The 21,156-nt window shown below is 39.0% G+C and overlaps 1 protein-coding gene across 7 annotated transcripts in view; it reads right to left on the bottom strand.

Moving 5' to 3' along the window:
• The window catches only part of Ogdh (oxoglutarate dehydrogenase Nc73EF), a 314,890-nt gene that overhangs the window by 77,735 nt on the left and 215,999 nt on the right, over positions 1 to 21,156 (bottom strand). For all 7 annotated transcript variants that reach the window (XM_067134984.2, XM_067134980.2, XM_067134986.2 and 4 more), the window contains one exon: positions 5,267 to 5,430. In XM_067134984.2, the coding sequence (XP_066991085.1) occupies positions 5,267 to 5,430 (164 nt within the window). The remainder of the gene's footprint in view (positions 1 to 5,266; positions 5,431 to 21,156) is intronic.

Here is a 21,156-nt window from a genome sequence, read left to right as displayed (position 1 = left end):
TATGTATAACTTTTGCTTTCCCAATGATTCATTTGTTTCTATATTCGTCCCTGTTTTTATCTCCTCGTAAGATGTGTATTGTTTAATGTAACACCTTGTATAATATAAATGTCTACATGCTAGCCTATTTCCCACATTTTGGCTGAAGATGACGCCAAACAGCGTCGAAACTAGTTCCAAGTGTAAATATGTTGTAAATAAACTATAACATTTTTGTATTGAAAAGGTGGACCCTTTCAAGTTTCCTATCTTCCTGACCTGAAAGACTCGCTGAAACACGTAAGTGGGTCTAGGATTTTCAGCACACTGGATCTCAACTCCGAATGTGGAGGTCAAGGAAAGTTCTGGACCACAGACCGCCTTCCTGACACCAAGAGGATTGTACCAGTTTACATCCCCTGTGGGTGGGGGCGGTAAAATAATATCCACGGTAGCCCCTGCCTGTCGTTAGAGGCGACTAGAAGGGGCCGCAAGGGCTCTCAACTTGGGATTGCTGGTTGGTGACCACGGGGCCCTTAGCTGGGACCTGGCATTGCTTCCACTTACTTGTGCCAGGCTCCTCACTTTCATCTGGCCTATCCGGCTTCCATTAGTCAACTCTTGTTCTTTTCCAACCCCGACGCTATTAGGTTTCCGAGGGCTAGGGAGTCTTATTTTCACGCTCTTCGTGGCCCTTATCTTCCTATGGCCGATATCTTCATTTTTCGAAGTGTCGGATCCCTTCCATTTTTTCTCTCTGATTAGTGTTATATAGAGGATGGTTGCCTACTTGTACTTCCTCTTAAAACAATAATCACTGGGCGAGTTGGACGTACGGTTAGAGGTGCGCGGCTGTGAGCTTGCATCCGGGAGATGGTGGGTGCGAATACCACTGTCAGCAGCCCTGAAGATGGTTTTCCGTGGTTTCTCATTTTTTTTTTTTGCTAGGGGCTTTACGTCGCACCGACACAGATAGGTCTTATGGCGACGATGGGATAGGAAAGGCCTAGGAGTTGGAAGGAAGCGGCCGTGGCCTTAATTAAGGTACAGCCCCAGCATTTGCCTGGTGTGAAAATGGGAAACCACGGAAAACCATCTTCAGGGCTGCCGATAGTGCGATTCGAACCTACTATCTCCCAGATGCAAGCTCATAGCCGCACGCCTCTACGCGCACGGCCAACTCGCCCGGTGGTTTCTCATTTTAACACCAGGCAAATGCTGGGGCTGTACCTTAATTAAGCCTATGGTCGCTTCCATCCAAATCCTAGGCCTTCCCTATCCCATCGTCGCCGTAAGACCTATTTGTGTCGGTGCAACGTAAAGCCACTAGCAAATAAAAAAAACAATAATCACCACCACCACCACCACCACCACCACCACCACCACCACCACCACCACCACCACCACACTGTACCAGTTTACAGTAATGCCTTTCGGATTGAAAACTGCTCCTGCAACCTTCCATGCGACTGATGGATAAGGTATTGTCAGGATATGCTGGAGATTTCTGGAAGTGTATCTCGACGACATTTTAATTCACAGCAAGAATTTTCAAGAACACCTTGTACATCTGAGCAAAGTGCTGAAACGACACAAGATTCATGGACTGACTAGCCAACTGGAGAAGTGCCGATTTGCCCAGTCCCGCGTAGAATATCTTGGCCATGTCCTAACATCTGAAGACTTAGAAATCAACTGGAGAAGAATCCAGATATTGAAGAAGCTGAGCGCCCGTGGACTAAGCAACAAGTACGTCAGTTCCTTGCCTTGTGTGGATGGTAGAGCAGTTTTGTGTCACACTCTGAAGAGAAGGGAATATCACCCACCGATCTACTCCATACAAACCGCCCATTCCGATGGACCAGCAAGGAAGAGGCAGCATTCCAAGGCATTACAGCTACGTATGCAGCGCTCCCGGTTTAGCTCATCCTGACCCTCAATGGAATATGTGCCCGCAGACGGATGCCAGCGACAACGGCCTAGAAGCAGTGTTATTCCAGGAGAGGAGTGATGGTGGCAGGGACATCATCAAATATGCCAGCAGAAAGGTATCTCCCACTGAACCACGCTACTGCACTGCTGAGAAAGAAGCCTAGGCCGTGGTGTTGGCCATGGGAAAATTCAGAGACTACTTCGAGGGATGGAAGTTGCAGCTTTACACCAATAACGCTGCTCTCAAAAGGTTGAACTCTGCCTCTGACTCAAAATCTAAATTGATGCGATGGGCTCTGTTAATCGCAGAATTTGATTTTGATGCATATCACATCCCAGGATCGACGAACATAGGAGCAGACAGTTTATCTAGGCACCCAGAGATGGAACCTGAAGCTAGGCTCACCACTGTCGAGAGCGAGTTCCCACTAAAAGACTAAGTGAGCCCAAGGAACCTGTCCTTATGACTATCAAGAAGGAACTTGATCTGGAATTAATTAAACAATGGCAAGAACAAGTAAGCCCTGTAGGACCATGATGCAGTGGATTAGGAGATAGAACACCGATAGTTCACTTGTCCCAAGGGAATTCAAGATGTGCTACAAGAACTTCCGGGTTGACGGAGGACTCTTAATGTACAGATCACACGTCTCCGACATGCCTGCAGTAGTGGCGATCCTTAGACAGCACACGACTGACATTCTCGAGAACGTCCACGACAGCACAGAAGCCGGACATCCAGAAGGTGAAGAGTTTATCCAACAAAGATTCTTATGGGTCAACATGTGGAAAGACATCTTGGACTATGTGATAGGGTGCTACATCTGCGCCTGCACCAAGGCGAGCAATAGGAAGGCAGATTGCAGTCAGCAAGGAAGCCATATGTAATGCCCTTGGGAGGTCATAGCGCTGGACTTGACGAGTCTTTACCCTAGAACACCATGGGGTAAAACAGGACTCCTAGTAATCGCAGACCTCTTCACAAGATGGACCGAGGCCTTTCCGATACGAGAAGCCACGACGGGGCGCATCATCAGCCTTCTACAAGATGAGGTATTCAGCCGCTACGGTTATCCACGGTGCATTCGGTCAGACAACAGGAGTCAGGGTGTGGCAGCAAATGCTGACAGAATGGGGTTTGGAGCACTGGAGCACCCCTATCTACAATCCAAGGGCCAATTCAATGGAACAACGGAACCAGGAGCTAAAGAGGGACAACATTCCGACATTTCGGTGTCTCCGAAAACCATAAAAGTAGTTAGTGGGACGTAAAAACAATAACATTATTACAACTTAACCAAGCGGTTTATTTACAATAGGCCTACTAATATCGTCACATTTTACAATAAAGACGGTATTATTTATCTTTCCTTTTATATTCATCCATATCCTCATGCCAGGATTTTCCAATTTTTCCATACAAATGCTGGCTTGCATGAATGCTTTTGTTGTGTCTATTACAAATTGCTCTCTATCCCTTTTCAACTCTTTTGCGATGTGTGAAGTATTGCCGATGGTTATTTGCCGCTTCAAATTATGTTCATTTGCTTCTTTCTTCTTCTTTTTGTGTGTTTCTTATTCTCTACAGTATTTATCGCATGTGTCTCTTCTGTTTCACGTAAAATGAACATTACAGTACTTACACATTAGAATCTTTCTTGCAGCATCAAATACATAGAACACCTCACTGTTGTATTCCTCGGCCCTCGAAAAAACTGTTGAGACTTTAGTCTTCAGCATTTTTGTGTTTAAATGCTGGACATATGCTGATAAAGGTTCATAAGTGGCAAACTCTCACTGCAAAAGAGTATAATGTGCACTGCTGTATCTACAACCGATCTTGCTACGACCACACCACCATTTGCTGTAATCGATAACAGATCGATTTTTTAATGACTGCCTTAGAGATCGCGGAACTGAATACACATACTTTCAATACACAGGACTCATCACTTTGTGTGCATTTGTGTAAAGAATATACAGCGCTATCAATCGAATGAGAAGGAAACTACAATAGTCAAGTTCTCAGAAGCATTTAAACATTTACTGGAGATCTTTTCCGATACGATTTCGCATTTTTCGTACCAAGTGAGGAATATTTCGTGATTATTTGTGCAATTCGCATAACAAATCAGATTTTGCAATATTTCACGAGTTCATTTCACTAAACTATGGTACGGTATGGTACCTACAAGGTCATAAATAGGCAAGGAAGGAGATATGAAAAACTTTGTGCGTATCGCTATTACCAAAATATACAGCCCTTACATACGTATTTATTAATTTTAAAAAAATGTATCTGCACGCTGTCTTAAGAATGCTCAGCACTTAAGAGTGAAACCATCAGCACTTGGAGGGTTAAATTAAGGTACAGTGGGTTCGAACCCACTATCTCCCGAATACTGGATACTGGCCGCACTTAAGCGACTGCAGCTATCGAGCTCGGTATATGGAAGTACGACAAGCCACGTTTTAACGGCATCGGGTATTTTCCGTGTAAGTACAGGGCATCTAAAATGCATACAGCGTAGTAATCCAATGAATACAGCACTTGCACAAAGGAGCCAGCATAGATTTCTCGCCTCTGAAGCAGGCTTTTTTCATTCTTTCTGTCGTTGCGTGAGGTTATGTTTCTCAGTGAGTTATCCAATTGCATTATTTGAATACTGTAAATGAACTTTGCTGGATACATTGTGGAAACAGGTTGTATTTTTTTTTTTTTAACGTGGCTTTTGAAAGGTTTAAATTGTGAATCAAGGTAGATTGCATGCAGTAATGGGTCTTAGAATATTTTTTGACATGGTAAGGATTAGCATTTCTGAAATGTGAGTTGGCGGTTAATTCAAATTCAGGTAATTCGAAGTTCAATTGTTTGCATCCCAACGACTTTGAATTAACAAGGTTTTACTTTGTATTTTTTATGGCATATTATCTTCCCAAGAAAATTAATTTTATCCAAAATGACAACCAAGAGGATATACTGGAAGAAATATCAACAGTTGGTGTGACATACTGATTTTTAGAACTACATATTTGCCTTAAAATGTGGCTCTTCATTCACTGAATTATACATTTTAAAATTCATGATTTACTTTAATTTTAACTATAAATATTTTTAGATATAAAGTGGCACTAATTCAATGGGGCATTCCTCTTATATAACATTAAAAAGATCACTGGAAATTGGTATTAATTGACAAGAGTAATGAATTTTTTCCTACAGAGTTGAAAATCAGACATAAAGTGGGTGGCACACTTGGCTAGTACCTAACAAATATGCACAGCACTCAGCACTGAGATGGTTAACACTAAATGTAAAACTGAATGAATGATTGGACCAAAAGAGTTAACAAACCTCATGAATTCTGTATTCTCTGTCATTTCATCAAAGCTAGATCTAGCTTCTGGATGACGTAGTAGGGACTTGGGGGTCATTAGAATCAATGGTTTGCGGAAGGGCAACGCTATCTGTCTTCTCAAGATGTGGAAGTAATTTGCTGGAGTTGAGCAATTAGCAACCTGAAACAAATTAGAAGATAAGTAAAGGATAATCTGAAGCAAGTCAAACAAAATTATAATAGGACAATATACCAAAAGTAATACACTTACAGTACTTTAATAATGTGGGATTACAGATCTTGTCGAACACTGCAAACCAATGCACACCTCGAAATATTTTCAAGGCAATGTTGAGCACATGTTCAGGGCAGTGCTGATCAGAAGAAAGGGAAAAGGAATATGGGGAATCAAAAAGGGACACAATAACTGAAGTAGTGGAAAATTTTAAATTCTTCACACGTTAAGACAGAAAATTCAAGGCTGGGTTGGGAAATCAGCAGGACGATAAAACTTGGGAGTGTATTCACAGAATATACCATCTACCATAGAACAAAGATACATCAATGAAGGCTTAAAGAACAATGACAAGGGGAAAAGAAGATAATGATAACATTTCTAACCTCAAATACTGGTATAAAATTTTCCTCGTTTTTTCTGAAAAGCTTGAAGAAAAAAAAAGAAATAAAATGATATAAACAGGAAGGGGAAAAAAAAAAGAATAAACCTCCACAGTATTTAACCAAAAATACTTCAATTAACAAGAAGGATGATCCTTGACACATACATCTTCATTATAGACTGATGCTTTTCAGGGTTAATTCTGCAAGCCTTTGTGAATTAACCAAGCTTCTTCACAGTCCTCATTTTTTTTTTTCTTTTTTTTTTTTTTTCTTTTGCAACTACCTTTGTGGCCATGTTTAGTTCCACACCTCTTACCTTGAAATAATTAAAAACCAATTGGATGGAGTTATGCATCAATAGACTAAGTGCCATTTGAAGAAATTGTAGAGAAAAGCTTGGACTACTTATAATAAATTCCTCACTGTCTTACAAGAGGGCATTAGTTAAACTGAAAACCTAAGCGATATATCGGGAATCAGTTAAACTGTACACTGCATCAGTAGACTATGCAACGTTCCATTCTGCATCATTAGACCAAGCGCCTCATTCCTCACACTGAGTCATGGATGACAGCGAGGGAGCCCACATTTTCGACAGTGTTTAATTATTGACGTGGTGATACATTCAGTGGGTTATCAATTGACAAAGTTCAGCGATGTATCAAATACCTCCAAAAGTAAGGAGAAGGACAATGCTACTAATGCAGCTTGCTAAAATGGTTACGTCGGAGAATCATTCCCTAGAAGAACATTCTAAGGATAGTAACAAAATGAGATTTTTGTACGGTATCTAATACGGTAGTCTGCAATGTAAGTAATATTTTTGTATCAATATATTTATTTAAGGAAGCTACGAAGGCTTCACTGTAACAGAGCTTTAACATGTTATGCTAGGTAATATGCGCCAAATCAGTGAATTCGAGATCAGAATAACGAAAGCAGTGACTTTGCAGATATTTAGCGTGCCCTCAAATTTCATCAGCGTTTATACACTGCAGAGGACTACGTAAACATAATGAGAAACTGCAAGTGGAAAAACCGCATTGATGTTCGCCGGATCGAAAATGCGTTCTTCAGTTCAGTAGAACTTGAAAAACTGATCGTAAATCGGGAAACGGATGCCCATGCTTGCAAGATAAAGTGGAAAAACTAAAATAAATCCAGTTCTTGAAATCACAACCGTTCAGTATGTACGTTAAAACTACATTTGATGGTGAATATATGGAAGTAAATCTAAATACATCCAAGATTGGAACGACCACAGGAATTTAGAGTTTCCTTTAATCAGGCATTAATACCTTTGTGGCCAAATGGGAAAACCTATCTCTGAAGCAAAACTTGGAGACCTTAAGTTGCTGATGCACCTAATACTTGCAGATGCCAAACAATTTTACCAGAAACTTCAAGGAGATTCTGACATCGTGGACAGCATAGATGGATTCAATGGAGATCCTGATTTCAAGATTGAATGAACTGAGAGTTACTATCTTATTACTTGTCGATTGTTTTATATGAATTTATGGGAGCACATATTTTAAATCACATTTTCTGTTCCTATTCTGTGTGACTGAGATAAGTAATTAAAATTCCATACTTTCATTCAGAATCGCTTTATTTTCCTTGGAATAAGGTAATCATAACCACATATACCGACCTTCATATCCTTTACGTAGTTTAAGGGACTGGCATTCAGTTGATGATGGTGATAATGGTGATGACGAAGCTTGTTTAAAGAGGCCTAACATCTAGGTCAAAAAGGCCCTTAATGGTATGAGAGACTGCTATTCTACTTAGCAACTAAGTGTGTCTGAAGCAGAACAAAACTTACCCAAAGGCTTGAAAATATCATGTCAGTACCGTACTGTACTCTCAGAACATAATAGGCCTATCATGAAGGAAAATCCATAAAGAAATACGCATTGCACTGAATAGACTACAATGGCTCACTTGGATGGATGCGCTTGAGAACGGTTAGCTGTCGAGAGAGCTCTTGCATTATTGTAGTGATAAAGTAGTCAAAACCTATTGAAATAGTTTAATTTTGTGTATTTGTAATTCATTTAGTACTGTTTATATAGTGGTGTTTAGTGCCTGTTGGTAGAAATTGGGAGTAGTGATATTTAAATTTTATAACAAGTCCAAAGAGAGGAAATCAAAACCTTGAGATTTGCCGATGATATTCTTTTATCTGAGACTGCAGAAGATCTCGAGAAGTTGCTGAATGGTATAGATGAAGTCTTGGGTAAGGAGTATAAGATGAAAATAAATAAGTCCAAAACAAAAGTAATGGAGTGCAGTCGAACGAAGGCAGGTGATGTAGGGAGGACATAAAATGCAGATTAGCACAAGCAAGGAAGAGCTTTCTTAAGAAAAGAAATTTGCTCACTTCAAACATTGATATTGGAATTAGAAAGATGTTTTTGAAGACTTTCGTGTGGAGCGTGGCATTGTATGGAAGTGAAACATGGACGATAACTAGCTCAGAAAGAAAGAGAATAGAAGCTTTTGAAATGTGGTGTTGCAGAAGAATGCTGAAGGTGAGATGGATAGATCGAATCACGAATGAAGAGATACTGAATCGAATTGGTGAGAGGAGATCGATTTGGCTAAATTTGACGAGAAGAAGAGATAGAATGATAGGACACATTTTAAGACACCCAGGACTTGTTCAATTGGTTTTTGAAGGAAGTGTAGGTGGTAAGAACGGTAAGGGTAGACCAAGGTATGAATATGACAAGCAGATTAGAGCAGATGTAGGATGCAATAGTTACGTAGAAATGAAAAGGTTAGCACAGAATAGGGTGGCATGGATGGCTGCATCAAACCAGTCTATGGACTGATGACTCAAACAACAACAAGTAATTCAGCTGGTCTTCAGTAAATTACATTTTCTAGGTTAAGTAGGCAAGCTAGGTGTACCTTGTTTCGAATTTAGGTTTAGGAAATACTTTAGGTAATAATATTAACTTTAAAAATATTTGTCAATATCTGTAGGTTCATTGGTATAATACTTACAAAGGCAGATTATCATTAGGAAAAGAACCGTAACTTCTGCTGCAACTTCTCCGGTCTTTCGAATAGATATCCATTCAAACTATCGCAAAGGTAATAATTTCTACATTAAAAAACACGATACGCCTGTAAACTTCCATTTAAAAAGAAGTTAAAGAGATTACATGGTAATAGTTAACAGTAGTCATTGTATTGTTATTGATTATTGTCGCTCTTCATATTCAAATATTGCATTGTTGGCTACAGTCGTGAACAAACGGTGTAGTGTAATCAAGTAAAATATAAATAAAAATCAGCTGATCTTGTATTCCAATCATTTGTAGTTCTGAGTAGGTAGTTAAAGTATCCGTAATTTATATTTCGCTCCCTCAATCTTTCAGTATTTAAGAGTGGTTAGAATAAAAATAAAGTTGATATATCCCAGTAATTGCAATTCAAGTCCCTGGAGTAGTAGGAATAGTTTTGACAGTAATATTTTTGAGCAATTATCGTAGACAACCTCGTATTTTTCAGTAGGCCTAAATAAGGACACTTTTATTCTCCGTCCTGTGGAGTAGGGAAAATAATAGTAATCCACCAGCTGTAATAATCACATAACCACGTTTCAGTTGAGAATTGTAGTGAAGATAGGGTATATTAGATAGTATCTTGCCTGTTATATTCGTGTTTTTCTTTGTGTACGGCAATCCTCTCGATACTTAAGCATTTAACCAAACGCAAGGTTTCATTTCTATTAGATTCTATTAGTAGGATAAGTAATACTAAAGAAATAATCTTCTGTCTACGCGTTTAATGGTAATCCTTGAGTACGGTAGTTCTTGCGAATTTCCAACTTTAGGCCTAATTGCAATTTTCATTTCTATTTGTGCTTAATAATAACCTATTGTAATTAGGATACGTCTGAACTAGTTTAAAAACTGTTGAAGTGTATTGTAGTGACTTATTAGGATTTAGAGTGCTTATTCTATTATTCTGCATAGTCTTGCGAATTTCAAACTTTAATTGTAATTTCCATTTCAGTTTTTGCTTAGTAATAACCTGTTGTATTATAATTAGGATACGTCTGAACGTAGTTTAAAATCATTGTAGTGTATTATAGTAGGTATCTTATTATAAATTAGTGTGTTTATTCTATTATGGTGAAATATTTGTGTAGTATAGTATCTGTAGTATCTGTATTAACTCTTTTACTAGAATTCTGTTGCAGTAATTAGGGCAGACTTAACTGCAGTTTAGAACTGTGTAGACCTAAACTTGTGCATTACTTTCTGTTTTCAGTAATTAACAGCAATTTTCATTCTGTTAGCGTGTTGTCGAAAAAAATTCGTACAACTAAGTAGTATTGTAGTGTAGTAGTAGCTTATATTAATTACCTTGTTGTTGTGTGGTTTTTGTGAACTATCCTAGACAATATTTCTTTCCATTCATTTTTATTTGCACACAATAAGTTATTTTATTTTTCCTTTTCTTCCCATTATTCCATAAATAATGGATAAGCGGTGCAACTGTAGGAACTGTGGGTGTGGCCAGGCATTAAGGAGTATGAGGGAGGAGCTGGAGAGTTTGAGGGAGATAATTAGGATTCTCTCAGAGAACAGGAAGGAAAGTAGGCCTCCCTCAAATAATGTACAGGATACAGTAGGTGTAAAGGAGGGATGGGAAGGAAATGGGGGAATTTTAGAAGACAGGTAGTCTAATGTTTTAAGGGAAAGGAGATTGCAGGCTAAGGGCTCTGTTCTGGATCAGAATTCAGGACAGGTGTCTGTGAGAAATCTGTATGAGTCACTGCAGGTAGAACAACCGAGGGAAGATGAGGAACAGGGAACTGTTGCTGAGATGTGTGAAAGTAGGATGAAGGGAAAAGGTAGGAAAGGGAAATGTAGTGTAGTGGAAAGGAAAAGACAGGTGGAACAGGGTCATGGGAGGGAGAAAAGGGAGGACAAAGTAGCTTCTGCAGCAGTGAGAGAAGATAGGGCTGACCAGAAGGGGGGGGGGGGGAAGATCAAATGAGGTGGGAAGGGTTGAGGCTCTGGTCATGAGGAATTCCATTGTTAGACATGTGGGGAAAGTGTGTGGAGGAAAGGGAACCAGGGTAGAGTGTTATCCAGGAATTAGGTTGAGGCAGATGTTGAGGAAAGTAGAAGAGAAGGAAGAGGGAAAGGAGAAGGTGGTAGTGTTTCACGTTGGTACTAACAACGTAAGGCAAGCAGGTATAAGTACCAACATAGTTGGGAATGTGTGGGATCTGGTAAATGCAGCACGGATGAAGTTTAAGGAAGCGGAGATTGTTATCAGTAGAATACTGTGTAGGAGGGATACTGACTGGAAGGTGATTGGGGATTTAAATGAGAATATGGAGTAGGTATGTGGGAAACTGGGAGTGAGATTTCTAGATCCTAATGGGTGGGTAGGAGACAGGGATCTGCGTCCAGATGGTCTTCACTTAAACCGCAGTGGTACATATAAGTTAGGAAACTTGTTTAGAAGGGTTATAGGCAGGTACATTCAGAAAGTAATTTAATAGATATATACTTACTAGATATTGTAATAGGAGTTGAATCATGGCTGAGAAATGATATAATGGATGCAGAAATATTCTCACGAAACTGGAGTGTGTATCGTACAGATAGGATAGGAATGGTAGGAGGGGGAGTATTCATTCTGGTGCAAGAAGAATTTGTAAGCTACGAAAAAGTTAAGGATGAAAAATATGAAATTCTGGGTGTAAGGCTCTTCTCTAAAGATAATAGGCAACTTGATGTCTTTGGAGTGTACAGACCGGGAAAGGGTAGCGCTGACGCTGATTCAGAATTATTTGATAAGATAATCAGCTATGTTGGAAATGATATGGAAAGGAATATGATAGTAGCGGGTGATCTCAATTTACCAAATGTCAATTGGGAAGGTAATGCGAAAGACAGGAAGCATGAACAACAAATGGCAAATAAGTTAATATGGGAAGGACAGTGATTCAGAAAGTGATGGAACCAACTAGAGGGAAGAATATTTTGGATGTGGTGCTGATAAAACCAGATGAGCTCTATAGAGAAACCGAAGTAATAGATGGTATTAGTGATCACAAAGCTGTTTTTGTCATAGTTAAAAATAAATGTGAAAGGAAGGTATTAGAATTAGGACTATTAGGCAGTACTATATGGCTGATAAAACAGGCATGAGGGAGTTTTTAAAAAGTAACTATGACCCCTGGAAAATGTTAAATAAAAATGTAAACAGACTCTGGGATAGGTTTAAAGCAATTGTCGAGGAATGTGAAAATAGGTTTGTAGCTTTAAAGGTGGTAAGGAATGGTAAGGATCCACTATATTATAACAGAGAAGTAAAGAGACTAAGAAGGAGGTGCAGGTTGAAACGAAATAGAGTTAGAAATAGTTATGGAAGTAAGGAGAAATTAAAGGAACTTACTAGGAAATTGAATCTAGCTAAGGAATCATAAGTCAGGATAACATGATGGCAAGCATAATTGGGGGTCATACAAATTTTAGTGAAAAATGGAAGAGTATGTATAGGTACTTTAAGGCAGAAACAGGTTCAAAGAAGGACATTTTCCAGGAATCATTAATGAACAAGGGGATTGTGTATGCGAGGATTTTCAAAAGGCAGAAGTATTCAGTCAGCAGTATGTAAAGATTGTTGGTTACAAGGATAATGTCCAGATAGGGGAGGTGAGTAATACTAAAGAAGTATTCAAATTTACCTATGATAACAATAACATTTACAGTAAGATACAAAAGTTGAAAACTAGAAAACCAGCTGGAATTGATAAGATTTCTGGGGATATACTAAAGGCAATTGGATGGGATATAGTACCATATCTGAAATACTTATTTGATTATTGTTTGGTTGAAGGAGCTATACCAAATGAATGGAGAGTTGTTATAGTAGCCCCTGTGTATAAAGGAAAGGGTGATAGACATAAAGCTGAAAATTACAGGCCAGTCAGTTTGACATGCATTGTATGTAAGGTTTGGGGAAGCATTCTTTCTGATTATATTAGACATGTTTGCAAAATTAATAACTGGTTTGACAGAAGGCAGTTTGGGTTTAGGAAAGGTTATTCCACTGAAGCTCTGCTTGTAAGATTTCAGCAGGATATAGCAGATATCCTGGATTCAGGAGGCCAAATGGACTGTATTGCGATTGTCTTATCTAAGGCATTTGATGGGGTAGATCATGGAAGACTACTGGCAAAAATGAGTGCTACTGGACTAGAAAAAAGAGTGACTGAATGGTTGGCTATATTTCTAAAAAACAGAACTCAGAGAATTAGAGTAGGCAAAGCTTTATCTGACTCTGTAATAATTAAGAGGAGAATTCCTCAAGGCAGTATTATTGGGCTGTTATGTTTTCTTATATATATATCAATGATATGTGTAAAGGAGTGGAATCAGAGATAAGGCTGTTTTCAGATGATGTTATTCTGTACAGAGTAATAAATAAGTTACAAGATTGTGAGCAGCTACAGGGTGACCTCGATAGTGTTGTGAGATGGACTGTGGGCAATGGTATGATGATAAACGGGGTTAAAAGTCAGGTTGTGAGTTTCACTAATAGGAAAAGTCCTCTCAGTTTTAATTACTGCGTTGATGGCGTGAAAGTTCCTTTTGAGGATCATTGTAAGTACCTAGGTGTTAATATAAGAAAAGACCTTCACTGGGGTAATCACATAATTATGATTGTTAATAAAGGGTACATCGTTATGAGGGTATTTAGGGGTTGTAGTAAGGATGTAAAGGAGAGGGCATATAAGACTCTGGTAAGACCCCAACTAGAGTATGGTTCCAGTGTATGGGACCCTCAACAGTATTACTTGATTCAAGAACTGGAAAAAATCCAAAGAGTAGCGTTACAAAAATGTTGCAAAGTTTGGGCTGGGAAGAGTTGGGAGAAAGGAGACGAGCTGCTCGATTAAGTGGTATGTTGCGAGCTGTCAGTGGAGAGATGGCGTGGGAGGACATCAGTAGACGAATAAGTTTAAGTGGTGTCTTTAAAAAGTAGGAAAGATCACAATATGCGGATAAAGTTGGAATTCAAGAGGACAAATTGGGGCAAATATTTGTTTATAGGAAGGGAAGCTAGGGATTGGAATAACTTACCAAGGGAGATGTTCAATAAATTTCCAATTTCTTTGCGATCATTTATGAAAAGGCTAGGAAAACAACAGATAGGGAATCTGCCACCTGGGTGGCTGCCCTAAATGCAGATCAGTAGTGATTGATAGTGACTGATTTGTATTTGACTCAGATCAGTTGAAATTTGTCAAAGGAATAAATAGCAGTGACTTTAGGGAATAGCTCCCCTTCTAGATTTTCTCCATCTAAAACTTGAATAATGTGCCGGAGTTGTGATGTGGCTCACGATGGTTCAAGCACTTAGCGCATTTTGAGATTCAGGTTTTAATCACGACTGCAGTCACATATTTTTTGAAGTCTAACTCAGCAGATACTCAACAGTAAGGGATTATTGGTGTAGCATTGTGATGCATTATTCACAAGTGAGAAATACCTTAAACTGCATCAGTGGACTAAGCGTCAATTTTTTCAAGAAAATCTATGAACAGTGGGTATAAAAATGTTGAAATTTAGTAAGAAGATACAATCTGTTATCCTACAACACCAGGAATACCATGTTTAACAAAATTATGTTTGCTCGAATTTACAAATAACCCAAAAGTTAAACACGAATATCTCGAAACCAACTTTTGGCACTTGGTCTAATGATGCATAACGGCATCCAATTCTGATCAATGTCATCTTGGTATCCCTCTGCTTCTCCTACTCTCCATGACAGAGTCCATTATTCTCTTAGGTAACCTATCCTCTTGCGTTTGCCTCACAAGACCTAAATACCAAAGCTTCATCCATTAATATCAATTCAAAGCAAGATGATAAGCATTATAGTCAGACATACGCATATATATAATTACAGAGTTGCCCAAGCATGTATTTACTGAGTGCACACCAACATGTATCGACTGGCAGCATAAAATGCAAGATACCTGTTACAATTGTTACACAAGTAATCACACTTCAAAAATTTTTATGTGGGCTTGAATACCTCTATGCACGGTATCTCGTTATCTACAGTTGGATTGCACTCTCTCTTTCTCCCTTATCGTTCCCTCAATTCTGAGCAATGTGATCTCCAAGGAAGCTATTGGTCAGTTGTCTGCATCTCTTGCAGTCCTTGGTCAGGCATGCTGCACCAAACAAGTTCAATCCAGTTATACTCTTGATAATGCTCAACCATCGAGTGGAAACTCATCCATGATCTCTCTTACCGGGAACATTACCAAAAATGATCAACATTTCTATGCTGTCATTTCCATGTGGCATAGTGTGTCCAGAGAATTTTAAAACTCTTTGTTTACATATTGATGATAATCTGATTCTGAGAACTGCACATGACATTTGAACCTTTGGTTCAAGATGAACTTGGCAGTTAAAGGTTCAAATTTGTAGGTATTCATTAAATGTCACTTCAAAACAGTCCATGAAGGGTGAAATAAAATTATAAACTCACGCGAGTTAACACCTTTAACTGCCAAGTTCATCCTGATTCTGAGGTCGAGCTGGTGTAGTAATGGAATCGGTGGTGTGAAATGCTGTCCAAGGTATGCGTTTCACTAGCACTACATTACAAAAGAATAAATTTTCTTTAGGTCTGTAGTATGAAGAGCCCACGTCTTGGCTCCGTAGAGGGAAACTGAAATACCAGACTGGATACTACTATCGTTATAACAATCCTTCTATAAAGGGGACAAATTCATTACTATTTTGGCCATAGCTGTTGTTCTCTTAATCTCAGGAGAACAGCTACCTGAACTGGAAACGACTGAACCAAGGTATACAATTTCTGAGATGTTCACAGATTCCTGGAAGATGTCTATGCTGGCTAATTCCTCGGCTCTATCAACAATCATTATTTCGGTTCTTACATGTTAATTTGTAGTCCCAGACATTTTTGACACCAGAAATGAGCTCTGCCATTTCCTTCTCATCACTAGCAACGAGTGCAGTATTGTCTGGATAACGGAGTTTAGATATCTTCTTACCACCAACAGGAAATCTGCCATCTCATTCCTCAAGTGCAGCTCTCATTATGTACTCTCCATAGATATTGAAGAGCACAGGTGACAGTACCATAGATATTGAAGAGCACAGGTGACAGTATATAGCCCTGCCAGACCCCTTTCTGGATCTTGAAATTCCCAGACAGTCTGCCATTTATTTTAATCATAGCTAATTTGGCTTCGTACAAATTCCTTATCAGCCACACCAGATGTGCAAGAACACCCATTTCCAACAAAACTTGCCACCACTGAACACAGTCAATAGACTTCTTGTAGTCTAAAAAGCAGCTGATGACAGGAAGTTGAAATTCTCTGCTTTTTTTTCAATCAACTGATGGATGTTTATTATCTACAGTGGAACCACGATTCTCCGTTTTTGGAGGGATCACCGAAAAAAAAAAACGTACAACACGGGAAAACGGAAAACCCGGGAATGAATGAACCATGAACAATTTGGCTAAACATCACAAAAAAAAAAAAAAAAAAAAAAAAAAAAAAAAATATGTATACTTAAAATCTTACAAACACCCCTAAACCAAACCCAACTACAGCCCCAATGGGTCTTCTGCCTACCAAGCGACCACTGCTCGGTCCGAGGGCCTGCAGATTACGAGGTGACGCATGGTCAATGTGACGAATACTCTCGGCCGTTATTCCGGGGTCGCCATTTCACCATTAGATAGCGCCACAATTAAAGGTACTCGTAGAATGAGTGAACCTGGAACCAGCCCTCACATCCAGGTAAAAATGCCTGACCAGGCCGGGAGTCGAACCTTGGTCCTCCGGGTGAGAGGCAGGCAACTTCGACCGCGGGGCTGGCTTCAAACATTTACCGGTACGCGATTTAAAAGTCTCGAAACTTTACATTCAGTTTTACCAGGGAAACTTTGTCAGTTTCCTCTCCAAACTTCTCTCAGTTCAGCAACTTTGATCGGTCAAACTGTTCAAAAAACCTAAGAACATCCAAGCCAAACAATCGAACACAGGTATTTTTTAATTCTCTGATCTAATAAAATAAAGCACCTTGGATACAAAAGCGCCCAACATGATTGCGAAATCCCTTTTTCTTTAAATCTTCCATTGTAATTTGGTCACCGGTAAACTGTTCATAGTCAGTTTGTGGAAATCTTGTACCGCGCAAATTAGGCCTACGGCCTACATCGACTTTTAAAGGTTATGTTGAACTCGAGAATATTGTTTCTAATGTAAATTTCGATTCTCAAGTTTTCGAATGCATTATATTCAATTATGTCCGTCACTAATCACGATTAAATTGAATAAAGAGAAAAATATCAAAACAAAATTTCCGAATTTACGGTTATTCGCGACCTTGAGCTCAGCTGGAAAGCGCGCTCGTCGTCCTAGTCGGTACTAGTGCGAAATGATGCAAAGTTTTTACATGTAACGTGCGCAAATAAAACGACTGCGGTTTCAACATTTTAACACAATAACGTGAAATTTCTAGTCTTACATTGGGACCAAAACAGTAATAGGCAATCCCAAAACCTCCCATGGCTTTATGTATGTAAGGTGCAATATCTGTTCTGGTCTCGATAACGCAATCGTATACGATAATATTAAAATACTAAATTTTTGTTACTTTAGAAGGAGCAGTTTAGATTCCTGCCTGAAAGCTCAATGACTATACAGTGCCCTGAAGGAAGTGCCGAAAACCTGTTCGGCGATACGCTTTTGCAAGTACGAACATTTGACGAAACTCGTTCCGTCTTCAAGTAGAGCTGTCGAAATGCGCTCTGTCTCCTTCCAATTGTTGTGGACACACACTGCTTTATGATTTTGATTCTCTAAACAATACCACCCGAATGCGATGTTAAGATGGTCCCTTGAGCAAGTTCACTGCCGATCGCTTTTCCGCTTCCTCAAATTACCGCAATGACTGGACGTTAACACCAAGATCCGCAAGTATGCCGTAGACGTCCTTTCGTGGGATGCAGTTTCTTAAAAATCACGTGATCGAGGATTTAGCGTTGATGGGACTGAAATTTCTGAACGGTTGATACGGGAAATCGTTTCTTCGCGGAACGGAAAATGCGGGATTTTTACAACGTGACTTAATTAGGATGCTCGCGGGACCACGAAATTTGAACGGATAATACGGGAAAACGTAGTTTCCGGGAACGTATAATCGAGGTTCTACTGTATTCCCTTATGCCTTTACCTTGGACAAATCCAGTTTGTTCCGAGGGAATGTCTGAAGCAAGGAAAGCTTGAAGCCTCTATTTAAGAATAAACAGTAGGATCTTACTTGCATGTGAAATGAGGGCTAAGGTTATGTAATTGTCACATTTGGCTGTAGAACTCTTCTTGAGCTGAGGAACAAAAAAGAGTGCAACTCAGTTATCTGGCCAAATGCCATGTCTCCAAATCTTGTTGCAAATGTCTGTGAGGATCTGCACACCTATGTCGCCTCTCTCCTCGTGTCCATGCCAAGCGCACACAATTTATGAAGAACATGGGGACATTCACTTCAAACCGAATTAAACAATAGATCACTGCATCTGATGGAAAGGAATACTTATTCAAGTTGTGAATGTCTTCTTCAAGCTACAAATAAACCATTGTTCATGTTACTATTCAACAAGAAGTAATTTATAAATCGAATGGCTTAACTATACAGATAAGGAATACCACTTCCACATGGACTCAAGACAGTTGGTTACTAAAAGGACATTGACATAGTTCAACACCAACCACAACAGTTTTAATGTGTCATTTTAGTTTCAATTTTAAATGTTTTCCGACTTCATCAATGTTTTAGACGTAGATTTTAAATTAAGACATACCAAATTGTATTTTTTATTATTGATATAATGTAGACATATGTTTCCAATTAAATCGTGGCTGAAGATAACCCAATGTATGTAGGGTCAAAACTAGAACCAATTATATAGAACACTATAATAAGCTAATGGTATTGAATAGGTGGATCTTTCTCTACCCTTTGATAGTGATCAACTGTCAGGAAAACAAAATATTGTGTTTCAAAGATCATACAAAATGAAGCCATGCAACATAATTTACCAGACGTGTTCACAAATACAAAATCTTGCATTATGCAAAACTCTTTTTGACCAGTGCATATTATACCATGTTTTTGCAAATGAAAAAAGGTCTGACAGATTACTAAGCAAGTACAGTTTTCTGAAATACAGTACTATTATATTTTACAATTTTGATAATGTAAAACATGCAATGTAATTACGAAACAACAATGAAAATTATATTAAAAATAATTGCTCAATAATAATAGCAATAACAAAAATGGGAGCTCATATGAAATTTTATTTATATACTAGCTGATGTACCCGTGCTTCGCTACAGAATTCTCAGAAAGACTTCGCAAACATTACTCTGCCATTATTCCGTTACATGTGTACACTGCTCAGTCCAATCAGTGCTTCAGAGTAGGCATTGAATAGCTTGAATATTATTATGAACCAGTGTGTTATGTACCAGTAGTATCAGAAAATGTTTGAACCAGAGGAATGGCATGCTAAAGAAGAGAGAGATCGAACTCCCCAGCTACTTGCCGCCAATGTTCAGGCAGGCTGTTATACTCTGTACGTAGCAGTAATCTCATCTATCAGAGATTGGTGGCACCATACGAGACAAAGAACATCACAACAAACAATGGTCAATGTAATGTTACTGCTGATTAATTTCATGAGCTTTCTATATTGTAACTTTCGACTTTGTGATATTACGGCATCATATAAAATTATTTACAGTGTAGACTGTAGTTCCTTATTCCCCAACTTTACATACCGTTTCATTCAATTCTGTTCACCCATTTTCTCGTGACTGCGCTGATATAGACTAGGCAACAAAAAATCAAAATTCATCAATATCTCTGTTATCACAGCCAGTAGGGTAAAAATGTATTATAAGACATAAATGATCGGAAATTTGACTCTTAGAATACCAGAGTGCAAAAGCGTTCCTCGGCGAGTGAGCGAAAATTGCCGGAAACGCAATAGCGCTCCTTATGCAAGCAGTTTTATATTCGTTTGTAGTTCTCAGTTTTTGGACAAACAGCAGCACAATACAGGTGATCTAGATTCTTTGGAACCTGTAGTTTCTAAATCTATCATAACTATCGCGCCAATCGCTGTATTTACGGAGATACGATTTTTTCAATGCGACCTATATTCTGTACACCGAAAAAGTTTGTGAGCAGGAAAATAGCCTCTGCCGCGCGCAATGTGTTCCACAACAATGACGATTTAGCTGAATATATTAACAGAGTCTGTGCCAATGACGATTATATTGAGTCTGATGAAGATGTAGCTATATCAGGGTCATGTAATTATGATGTTGGTGATGTTATTTCAGAGAGAGAAAGTGAGTGTAGCGATGAAATTCCACAGTACAATAAACCTCGTGGTATTGGTGTTAGCGAAAGTGACAGTGATGTTGATTCGGAAAGTGACGTAAATGAAGACAGTGTAGGCCATGATGCAGGCAGTAATAACAACAATGCCTATATGCATAATACAGTGTTAAGTGAAGTTTCAGTTGGAAATCACACTCGGTTCGAGCCCTCCCCACTGTATCTCGAAACACCTGGTCCTAAACATGTGCCTCCTGCTGATGCAGAGCCTGTGAAGTATTTTGACCTGTTCTTTACAGTATATATTTTGAATTTAATTGTGAAGGAAACGAACAGGTACGCAAATCAGCTCCTCTCTTCTCTAAAGCCACTGTCGCCCCATTCAACAGCTCGACAATGGAGACCTGTTGCTGTCACAGAAATAAAAGCCTTTGTTGCAGTATTATTGGAAATGGGTATTACAAGAAGGCCAACTATACTTTCATACTGGTCGACTAATTCAAGACAGATTCCTTGGTTCGGTACCATGTTTTCCCACAATAGATTTCAGTTAATTCTGAAATTTTTCCACCTTATTGACAATAGTACCATCTTTTCACCTGGCCACCCTAAATATGATCCATGTGCAAGATTTCAGCCAATAGTTGACCATGCCAATAGACTGTTCCACTTTCACTACACACCTTATCAGCAATTAAGTGTAGATGAAGTGTAGATGGGCACTAAATGCCATTCATCTCTGATGCAGTACCTCCCAAATAAGAAGCATCATAGGTGGGACATTAAATTTTGGATGATTTGTGACTCTGCCATCAATTACTGCCTGGGTTTTA

The sequence above is a fragment of the Anabrus simplex genome, chromosome 1 (genome assembly GCF_040414725.1).
Source record: "Anabrus simplex isolate iqAnaSimp1 chromosome 1, ASM4041472v1, whole genome shotgun sequence".
NCBI lineage: Eukaryota > Metazoa > Arthropoda > Insecta > Orthoptera > Tettigoniidae > Anabrus > Anabrus simplex.
The sequence above is the reverse complement of the archived record's forward strand: the minus strand, read 5'-3'. Positions and strand labels throughout refer to the sequence as shown.